Below are 11,644 nucleotides of genomic sequence, written 5' to 3'. Positions count from 1 at the left end.
CATTCTTCACATGTGGTATTTTCCATACACATCCTATTTACTGACTCCTCTGTTATCCTTTTGTTCTTATGAAGCATAAACAGAATCCCAGATGTTTACTAGGTACCTAAGGTTTGTACAATGAAGAAAAAGGGCATATGCCATCTGCAAAATAATAATTTAAATTACAGACATAATCTGTAATACAATTTAAAAACACAGGTAGCAGACCATACATAGCTAAGTTATATTTCTCTTCAAAATACCACCTCCATCTCTTAAAAAGAAGAACATGAAGAAGTAAGTAAAGCATCAGCGCCAGTGATATTATCAGTTTACTTGAAATAAAATTTCAGCAGATTCCTTACTGGTATTTTTTTTTTTAAAGATACTATGAGTTGAGATTCCTGTAAGTGAAAACTCATCTAGAATTAGATCATTCTGATTCCTGGCTCCAACTACTTACTAGTTATGGGATCTTGGCCAACTTATATCACTGTCCTGCCTTAGTTTCCTTGAACTGAAAGTAAAAATAGTTCCTATGTGTAGGGTTTTGTGAGAGTAATGAGAAAATGACATAAATACACACAAAGCTTTTGGAACAGTGCTTGGCACATAAAAAAGCACATAACCTATTATCACACATTATGAGATTCTAAGTCATTTTTGCTTGGTTTTGTTTTTGGTACTGGGGATTGAAACCAGGGGAACTTTACCACTGAGCTCCATTTCCAGTCCTTGAACTTGCAATCTTCCTGCCTCAGCCTCTGGAACTGCTGGGATGATAGGCATGTGCCACCCTGCCTGGCTGTAGGTTATTTTGAGTTAAAATTGAAACAACATTACATCGGACACAGTGGTATACACCTGCAATCCCAGAAACTCCTGAGGTTAAGGTAGAAGGATTGCAAGTTCAAGGCCAGCCTCCGCAAATTTAGCAAGACTGTCGCAAAATAATGATAAGAGCTGGAAGCATCACTAGGCTAAATTCTCAGTTCCAAAATACCAAAAGAGAGAAGGATAAAAAGAAGGGGGGAAAAACACTAATGGTGACTGAACACCAACCAAGAGTCTCGTCTAGGGGTCAGCAAATTTTTTGGAGAGAACAAATAGTAAACATTTGAGACAAGCAGGCCATATCATCTGTGTCATAACTACTTTACCTTATAGTATGAAAATAGTCGTGGACAAAATATAAACAAATGAGCATAGCTGTGATCCAATAAAATTTTATTTATGGACACTGAAATTTGTGTTTTCATATAATTTGCATGTCACAAAATATTCATTTTTTTTCTCCCAACTATTTAAACATGTAAAGTCCACTGTTAGTTCAGAAGCCAACTGTACAAAAACAGGAAGTGCAAATGGTTTGCCAACCTCTGATCTAGTTCCTGTTCTTCTAGTAGCTCTTCCAGTGGCTGTGTGAACCTAGTTAATAAGCTTTACACCTGGCTGCCCAGTAGAGGTATCAGAACACTGAAAATCTAATTTTTCAACTTACCTTCCAGCCAGTTGTCAATGAGAGGAGTCAATGAGAGACTTTATGTGCAAGCACTTTGCAGGCTACACTGTACAAAAAGAGCCTTAGAATGTGGCCTTAGTAATAAACACTTATTTTTAAAAACTCTACTCCAAGGTGCACTGGAGAAAAAAAAAAAAAATATATATATATATATATATATATATATATATATATATATATGAAACAGAAAATTCTCACTGGGAGGCAAAGTGAGATGGTTGATAGAAATATACTTTGGATTCAGATACAGCCGAATTAACACTCAGACCCCTTATTGGTTAGTTCTACGCTTTGGGGTATTTAAAATCTTTTATGAGCATCTGCAGAAAGGGTCAGATAATTTCTACCTAATAAAATGATTAGGCATTAATGAAAAAATTATACAACCCACTTAATGCTGAGCATTTAGTAGGTACTAAACAAAAATGGCAGTTGATGCTGTTATTATCAGAAGGCAGGTCCTAAATGTTCCTTGGGTGCAAATAATAACAAAGGAAGAGGGGAATTGTGGAATTGGAGTCCGCCTACATCGTAGAACTAGAATCCTGATTTCCTGCCTTTCTAATGGACTTTAAGCAAGCCTCCATGAACCTCAATCTTCCAATCTGCAGGATCCCTCGGGATCTTTCAGCTCCAGCACAAAATACTGTGAACCCTGTCCAATGCCTGCTGACCCAATAGTCTTTAGAGAAAGCCACTACACAAAACCCCAGATGGTCACTTAGCACTGTGCTGTCACCGAAACGCTCAGACAAGACGCATTTTGAATCGTCACCCAAAGTAGGAATGGCGGGCAAGGAGAAAGCGAGACTCACTTAGCTCAGAGAAGACCCAGGAGGTGCAAATCTCAGGGAGGTAAGGCCCCTCACGACTACAGATTGACCGCTGTTCAAGTAGCTGCGGGTTACATTTCAAATATCGCGGGAGGGCTCGGGAACCAATCGCTGCGCTCGCCCTTCGACCCGGAAGCAGAGGCACGCACGCCGCTGCAGCCCGCAGCTGAGACCAGCTCCCTCCAGGTCGCTTCCCCGCCTTCTCCGGTGCGTAGCGCGCGGGCGATCCAGGGGGCCTTCGCCGGTCGCTGCGGGTCCACCCTAACCCTAACCCTGTACCTCAGGAGCTCTTCCCTTTGATCTCAGTCTCAGGGAGGCGGGTTGTCACGGGACGCACCTGGCTCTGGGAGAGGCTTGGGAGTTATCTTGTTCCTTCCCTCTTCATCTGCCTTTCCACTCTGTGACTTGAGTGGGCAAGTCCCAGCTCTCCGGGTACAGTGAAGCCCTGTGAGTGTATTGGCACCAGGCTTTCAAGAGCAATAGGTGAGGTACCGAGTCTCGATCTCCAAACTCTGGCACTTGCATCTCTCTCTGCATTGGAGGACTTCTCACCTGCTGGTTACCCTTAACACGTGTCCAGTCCTGGATGCGCATTCATTAAGGTTATTAGTGTATAAGCTCCCTGAGGGGTAAGACTTATCTCATTCTCAGTACAGACTCAGACACTTGTTTTTTCTTTTGTTTTTTTTTAATTTTTTTTTAGTTGTAGATGGACACAATGCCTTTATTATTATTATTTTTATTTTTTTTTTTTTTAGCGTAGTGCTGGGGATCGAACCCAGTGCCTCACGGATGCTAAAGCACTGTACCACTGAGCCACAACCCTGGCCCCCAGATATTTGTTTTCATTGCCGAGTCCAGCTGTTTTCAGAACAGTTCTTGTGTGTGTGTGTGTGTGTGTGTGTGTGTGTGTGTGTGTGTGTTGTCGATGGACATAATATTTTTATTTATTTTTATGTGGTGCTGAGGATCAAACCCAGTGTCTCATACGTGCTAGGCAAGTGCTCTGCTACCCAGCTGCAACTCCAGCTCTTGTGTCTTATGCTTTTTAAAAAATATATATTTTTGCTCTTTAAGATTCATAATTCTCATGCAGGAATGCTATTTTCAGAGTGCACTCTAAGTCCTGACAGGTTAGTTGAGGTTTTGTGCCCAGTTTTGTAAATCAGTCACACATGTTGGTCCTCTAGATCCTCCAGGATCTGTATTTTATATCAGCTTTTGTTATGGCACTTTTCACACCTAGTCATAACTATCCTTGTTGGTGATTTCCTTCAAGGAAAGAGGCCATCTTTTGTTTGTTTGTTTTGTTTCCTCTAGCACCAGTGCCCAACACAATAAAATCTTTCAAGTCCTGGCTTTTGTTTATGAGCTTAACAAATTAACCACCTAAAGCCTCGATGCCTTGGTTTGTAAAATGGGATCAATAGGTATTACCTGTTTTTAGATTAGTGCGAATATTAGGGGTATGCCAGTAAAATGCTAAACAGGTACCTACAAATACTGTTTCATAAATTTTTAACTATTATTAATTTCTTATGAATATACTTTCTTTTAAAATGATTCCTTTTTTTTTTTTTTTTATCCAACCCAGGGCCTTGTGCATATGAGGCAAGCACTCTACCAACTGAGCTATGTCCCCAAGCCATAAGATGATTCCATCTTTAAGTACTCAGTGTATCTTTTAATTAATCTAGACACAATTTTATGATGTTATATACGTGGGTATCATGAATGTGGTAAAGAGCAAAGCTGTAGAACAGTGCTTAATTATAATTAGTTAAAGTGAGGGTTTTTTTCCTTGTATCTTCTGTCCCTTGATAAGTACTCTAAATGCTTTTGGGGCTCTGCCTTTGACAGTGCAATACCAAACCTTATTTTGAATCATCTGTTAAATGACTAACACTGACCACTTCTAATTATGTCTGTGCTATCATCCACAGTTTCGCGACATTGTGCAGTAGAAATATTCTATTTACTGCTCCAGTTTTGACATACAAGATGAAGCAAGATCCCACAAGAAATGCTGCCTACACTGTGGATTGCGACGATTATGTACATGTGGTAGAATTTAATCCCTTTGACAGTGGGGATTCAGGAAATCTAATTGCATATGGTGGCAATAATTATGTGGTTATTGGCACATGTACATTTCAGGTTAGTGCACAAACTACAGTGAATGATAGTGAAAATATTTCACTGATAAGAAATTTATACAAAGTTAAACTTTGAAAGTATATTAAATTTTAGTGCAAAAAAAATACGAAGACCCACAGAGAAGGATATTCCCAGTAATATATGCTTGAGATTTGTGCAAACATTATATAAATGAAAACGTAGAGTATGAAGTTCCTTTTTTGCCTATGAGTAGAAATGAAATATTGTGGTAATTAAAGGCTACGAGTAACTGAATATTGGTATGCACAGAAAAAGTTCAAATCCAGTTAATTGCAGTTTTTCTATATTCTGCTTTTACATAGGAAAAAAGGTCATATTGAGAGCTTAAAAAGTCTTCCAGGAGAATTTACAACTTTCATGATATTCAGTTTTCTTATTAATTTGTTCTCACTTTTTACATTTAAAATATATATCTAAAGTATATGAGATATGGGATCGTATTTAAGTGAGCAGGCAGGTCAGCATAGCCCTTAAGAGCATAAATTCTGGAGCCAAAATACCTGGGTATTTTACTTCTGCTTGGCTGTACCTCTGAACAACTGCATAGTCTTGAGCAAGTACTTATCCTCTCCTATAATCATTAGAATATAATGCTCAAAAGGACTTTTTGAGGATATGATGAGTTAGTGTGTATAAAATTTCTAGATGCCATCTGGTACATTGCAATCTGTATATGTTTTAATTATCATTGATAATGGTAGTTGTGATAGTTGTAGCCCCATATTTAACACCAGAGTAAGATTGCTTTGTGGTGAGCACACACAGTGTTTTCTTACGGGAAAGCTACTACATGTAAGAGCCTAAATAATTGAAGCTTTAACCATCTGGAATCTATGGCTAATCCTTTCTTGATCGGGATATTATTCATAGAACTATATTTCTCAAATTAGAATTAATCATTGAGGTAGTTTGGCAGTCCCCAATTTTCAAAGGTTTAAAATAACTATTATTAAAGTGATGTTATAAACATTATTTCCTCTTTCACTTAAGAGACAAGTTTCATATCTTGAACAGTTTTGTCATCAGAATGCAATTTAGCATTTTATAGTACAATAAATGTGTAAAGTTATACAAAATTAGGATGCATTCATATTTATCCTAAAGGGAAGTATATATTTAAGGTTTTAGTTTGTTGTTATTTGAGTAAAACATGAGAACTCTTAGGCTACCCCACATTGTCTTATTAGGTAGGGGCAGGAGTTTGTAACTTTTAGGCTACATTTGCCCCTTGACCTAATTTCAGCTGGAATGCTGGATTAGGATGATAAAAAGTCATATAATTAAGATAATGTAACATACTTTTGAAAAAGACCAAGGAGAAATAATTTCTCTCATGTAGTCCAGTAATAGAATAAAACAGCCCCCTACAGGTGAAACAAACTTCCTGCTTCATTATTTTAACATTGGTAAATGTAAACACAGACTTTGAAAAATGTTTATCTCTAGCTTATGATCAGTTAAAACATGTTTTGGGAGAAAGTCAAGAAGGGAGAACAAATTAGGAAAAAGGAAAGACAGAGATAATGGGTAGAAGTGGGGAAAATGACTCAGTGAGAAAAGAGAACAAGTGAAAGCATTTGTATTATTCCATTATGGTTTATAGTGACATGCATTGTCTTGAATGATTCTCAGACCTGGGAGTTAGCGATGTAGATCTTATCTCCAAATTACCTAGGGAAAAATTAGATTTTGTATTATTTTAGCATATAGTGAGTGATCACATCATATTCTAAGCCAGGCATTACAAATGCAGTTAAACAAAACAGTTCCTTTTCTTTCAGAATTTATATTCTGCTTCAGAAAAGTTCAGGGATTTGCATGATTAGGAAATGAAAAAAATAGGATCTAGACCCTATGATTATACTTTTTTTTTTCTTTTCCTGTGCTTCTTTTCAAGAAGGTAGATAAAACAGTTCTGAAAGAGATGAGTTCCATTAGTTTGGCCTTGAGGATTCAGAATAAATTAATCTCTTTGAAGTTATTTTTTAATCTAGTTAAACCTACTAAACATTCCTAGTCTCTCATCCTAGAACCTTCAGGTTTAATAGCACTCAAATTTCATGCCTCTTGTCTTTTTTTTTTTTTTTTTTAGTTGCTCAAGACAGTACAATGATCCTGACATATCATACATTTGATTCAAATGGGATATGAACTCTTAAGAGAAAACTATGCAAAGTATATTGCATTGAGAGATTTTGACATTCCTATCGGAAAGGCAATTCTTATAAGACTGTTAGGAAAATACTGATTTTGAATTTCAGTTGAACAGTTTTCAGAACCTAAAGCTGTCATTTTGAGTATGATAGAAATGTGAGTGGAATGATATAGTACTATTGACTGATGTCATGCAATTGTCAAATATTCATTAAGTGCATAGTAGTTGCCAGGAAAATACAAAAGCAAAAACCCTGCCCTCAAGGAGATATGTAAATCTAAAGCAGTGCAATAGAAGCCCTATGTATAAAGGACAAAAGAAGCATGAAAGTTTCTAAGTCTATTCAGAGAGTCTTCATTAAAGAATTAAGATATCTAGTTGGACTTGAATGAGAACATTGATTTAGGCAAGCACATCGTTTTTATGTGGCACATGAAGCTGAGAAGGATACCTTAATGCCGTGGATAACAGACTTCATTTATTGAGCACCTGTTATATGTCAGGTTGTGTTTAGATCCAAATGTTATTTAATCGATTGGATTTATGGGCCCAGTTGAGCAAGCTAAAATTGAATATAAAGTCTTAAAATGATAGACTGTTATATCTGAAAGGGAGAATTGTGACTTAAGAGTTTTTAGTAATCTGTGTGTTCACCATGAATCAGTACTATCAAAGGGAGCTAATTCAGTACTGTCCAGTAGGAATATAATATGAGCACAAATATCAATTTAAATATTGTAGTCATCTAAAAACTTCAAAAACAGGTGAAATTAAACTTTAACATTTTTTACCCACTATATCTAGAATATTACACATGTAATCAGTGCAGAAATTAATGGCTGGCTGAACATGGTGGCATGTACCTGTAATCACAGCTACTGGGGAGGTTGGGGCAGGAGGATGACGAGTTTGAGGTTACCTTGGGCAATATAGGGAGATCTGTTTGAAAAAAGTAGAAAGTTTTTAATGATATATTATTTTCATAATCTTTTAAATCATCTAGTATATTTGACACTTTATAAAGTGTACGTCTCAAATTGAACTAGCCACATTTCAAATGCTTTAGGTCATGTGGCTAGTGGCTACAATATCAGATAGCACAGTTCTCTTATCTTCCTCTGTAAGTTGACAGTAATATTTATAACCATAACCTTCAGTTCTCAGCAATATATCATGATTCAGAGGAGATAATATATTTGAAGACAAATTTCAGTGTAAGTTTAAACTCATGGGAGTTAAGTGCAAACTTTTTCAGATGTTCTACTAGAGATTAAAGCATTAAAGAAACAAACTAGATAAACTTCACAGTCTTGTCTAACTGAAATTCTGTGTTTGGCATTAAATAGGTGTGGGCTAATGCATTTTAAACCCTTACAAGAGCCCTTTCATCAACATGGCTGATGTCTCAACCTCAAATTTTTGGAGCCTTGTATAATCATTTCTATTATAGCAAGTTTTCCAGAGTCTGTTAATTTCCTGACTATACAATACTGCCTGCACCTCAGATTGATCCCAAAATAGCATTCATCTCTGCCTATACCACACACGCACTCTATCCTTTTTGTTGGCTCAATGACAGACAGTGCTGCCAGGGGGAAAAAAAAGTTTCACTGGTAATTCATAATACTCAAGCTATATACAATCCCTGAGATTGAGCCCATGACCACCTAATGATTCCATGTATAATTTTCAACAAATAAAGGACCTGATTTTTCACTACTATTGTTATAGGGACAAAATAATGTGCATTTTTATTTGAAAACTCCATTTTGAGGAGATTGGTTTGTCAGGTGTGGAAAAGTAAATGTAATCCAAACTATGAAGTCAGCTATGATTAGTCTCCTAAACTTATTTTAAAATTGCTTAGTGGTTGCTGTCTTGGCATATCTGACTGTTAGCTATACAGCTATTATACACACACGTTGTAAAGCACTAAAATTTGGCAGAGTGTTTCTTTCCTTGATAGGTGTATTTCTATTTTCCCCTTTCATTTACAGAAAAGCTTCTGCTATTAACTCTAAATTCATCTGAAATTTAAAGTTATTTTCAAAGGATATCTGAATTATGTAGAGAAAGATAATGTGTAGTATGTCTGTGAAGATAAAAGATAATGTGTAGAATGTCTTGGCTAAGATCCCAAAGCCTGCCATGGGGAAAATCAACACATCTACTTGGATGCAAGTAGAGTACATTTATGAAACATTACATTTAGTTCAAGTTGAAGGGAATTCTTAAAACTGGCCTTCAGGTAATCCTGTTTATACAGACATTTATTCCATTATATATCAAGTATCACCTGCTCTGGATTTTTCTCTGATATTTTATAATCCCATAGTTCTATAGAAGATGACTAGCATTACTTAGTACTGAACATTCTTTTGGCAAATTTGTAAAATTGTTTGCCTTAATCTTTAGAAAAATTAGTTCAGGTAATGGTTTAAATGGAAGAATGATTTATTTTTAAATTTTAGTATTTTATGCTCATAAAAATATGTATTTAAAAATAGTTATTATCTAGATAAGTTATAATGAAAAGTAATAAAGTGGATCCCTGTATACTACCTACTACCTAGCCTAGGAAAGGGATATTAGCAATTCCTTTGAAGACCTGTGAATATCCCTCCACTACTTCCATTCTGTCTCACACTAAGGGGTAACCATGTTTGAAATTTTGTATTGTTGCTTCCTTATTTTTCTTTATAGCATTTTTATGTATGTATATTCCAAATCACTATGTTTTCATGTTTTAAATTTTATTTCAATCTTTTAAATTTGTTGTTCTTGTTTAACAGTGTATGTATTAGATTCCTCCAAGTTGAAGTTCCTTTATTTTCAGCATTGTATGATATAACATGACAATTTATTTATTCCTATACTGTTGGGTTACTTTTCATTTTCTGGTGTAGAAAAATTGTCAATATGCATGTTCTTATCATGTTTTCAGTTTACATTTTACACACACATACATACACACTCCTTTTCATTTTTTCCACTTTAGTTGTTTAGAAGTTTTATATGGTATTTCTCTATTTCATAATGATTACCAAAGATATTTGAACACCAATATTTAATTAGAGTCACAATTAATATCTTTACCTTCGTTCTGAAGAAGACAAATCCTTTCACATTTAACTGTCCTCCTCACTGCTCCAGATTTTTGTTCAGTATTTTAGTTTTCCTTCCTTTTTCCTCTTGTTTTAACCCACAAATTAGATATTGCTGTTTTACATAACTAATATTTGTTTGTATTTACCCACCTGTTAGCCTTCAGTTATTTACTCCTTGTTCCTTTCATTTCAAGCTTTCTAAGATCACTCTTCTTCTCCCAAAGCATATTCTTTGCTTCAAGAGTTGGCAAATGTTTTCATTAAAGGGACAGATAGTAAATATTTTATGCTTTGCCAAGCTCTCAGGACTCTGTTAAATGTTACTCTTTGTTTTTTTGATTTTCTTTTCACAACACCTTAAAAATGTAAAATTGATTCTCAGCTCATGAAACTTGTAAAACAGGCCATGGGCCAGATTTGGCCCTTGAATTATAGTTTGCCAGTCCCAGATCGTTTAATTGATGCAAATTTTGGGGTTTTGTTGTTCTGAAAATTTATTTAACACAACCACATTCTTGAAATCAGGTTTGTTGTGTCTAAAATTTTATTTCTTTCAGCATTTTGAAGACATTAATTCTACTGTCTTCCTGCTATTGTTTCTGCTGAGAAGTTGGTTGTTGGTCTAATATTCTGTTTTAGAAAATCTATTTTAGAAGACTTTTCTTTCTAGCTTCAGTTGCTAAGATTAATATCTCTAGCTCCCTCTCTCTTCCTCTTTCTTTATCTCCCTCCCTCCTCACCCCCGCCTGTAGGTATGTGTTTTCTGAAGTTTCCCTACATTATTTCTAGCTATGGATGTGTTTTTAGCTGCCTGAAACAAATGTGGCTACTGGTGGGTGTCATCTAATATGGAGAATCCTTCACCATTGTCTCTTCAAATACTGCCTCCTTCCTATTCTCTTCTCATACAACTCAGATTAGATAAACGATGGAACTTCCCATTAAAATGCTCTCTGTCTCCAAACCTCTCTTTTTGTCTTCTCTTGGATGAATTCTGAGTAGTTTTTATAAATCCATCTCCCAGCTGCATCTAAGCATTGAATTTTTAAATTTCAAGTGTATCTTCATCTCAAAGTTCTGGTTTTTTTAATTTTTCATTAAAATAGTTTTATATTTATGGGATATAATATGATATTTTGGTATACATGTAAAATGTGGAATGGTTGAATCAAGATAACATGTTCATTACCTCATTTTTTGTAATGAGACTTGTAATTTTTTTTATTAACCATTTTGAAAAATGTACTACATTATTATGAGCTGTGGTCACCATGCCCTAAAGTAGATCTCAAAAACAATTATCAAACTGAATTTTTGTGTCCTCTGTCCAACGTCACCCCTCCTCCTTCGGTTTCTGGAAACCAATATTCTACTTCCTATTTCTATTAGATTTTCTTTTTTAGTGTTTCCCGTATGAACAGATACTTTATCCATTCCATTCTTTATCCATTTATCCACCAGTGGACCCTTAGGTTTATTCCATATCTTGGCTATCGGTGATGATGCTGCAGTGAATACAGATATGCAGATATCAATTCTATATACTATTTTCAATTCCTTTGGCTATATTCCCAGAAATTTGATTGCTGTATCATAGGGTAGTTCAATTTTTAATATATTTTTAATTTTTGATATTTTTAGGAACCTCCATATTGTTTTTTATAATAGTTGGCATAATTTTCATTTCTACCAACAAAATACAAGGACTACTTTTTCTCTATATCCTTTTCAGCACTTGTTTTCTTTTTGATATGGCCATTCTATCAGATGTGAGGTGCTATCTCATTGTGATTTTAGTTTGCCTACTGGGCATTCTTTATATACCTTTTGGCCATTGTGTGTCATTTAGGTCCTTTACCCATTTTTT

At 35.4% G+C, this 11,644-nt stretch overlaps 2 protein-coding genes across 3 annotated transcripts in view; one reads left to right on the top strand and one right to left on the bottom strand.

The window, feature by feature from the left end:
* PARPBP (PARP1 binding protein) overlaps positions 1-2,408 on the bottom strand; it is a 55,094-nt gene extending 52,686 nt beyond the window's left edge. The window contains exon 1 of the mRNA XM_081311560.1: positions 2,320-2,408. The gene's annotated coding sequence lies outside the window, so the exon portion shown is untranslated. The remainder of the gene's footprint in view (positions 1-2,319) is intronic.
* A 77-nt stretch (positions 2,409-2,485) lies between these two features.
* NUP37 (nucleoporin 37) overlaps positions 2,486-11,644 on the top strand; it is a 36,031-nt gene continuing 26,872 nt past the window's right edge. Inside the window, exons 1-2 of one of the 2 annotated variants that reach the window (XM_081311467.1) lie at positions 2,486-2,544; positions 4,281-4,494. In XM_081311467.1, the coding sequence (XP_081167593.1) occupies positions 4,339-4,494 (156 nt within the window). In that variant the 5' untranslated portion in view covers positions 2,486-2,544; positions 4,281-4,338. The other variant, XM_081311468.1, reaches the window with a different exon arrangement.

The sequence above is a fragment of the Spermophilus citellus genome (genome assembly GCF_964194105.1).
Source record: "Spermophilus citellus genome assembly, chromosome: 10".
NCBI classification, from domain to species: Eukaryota; Metazoa; Chordata; class Mammalia; order Rodentia; family Sciuridae; genus Spermophilus; species Spermophilus citellus.
Note: the sequence above shows the minus strand (reverse complement) of the source record. Positions and strands in the feature narration are given on the sequence as shown.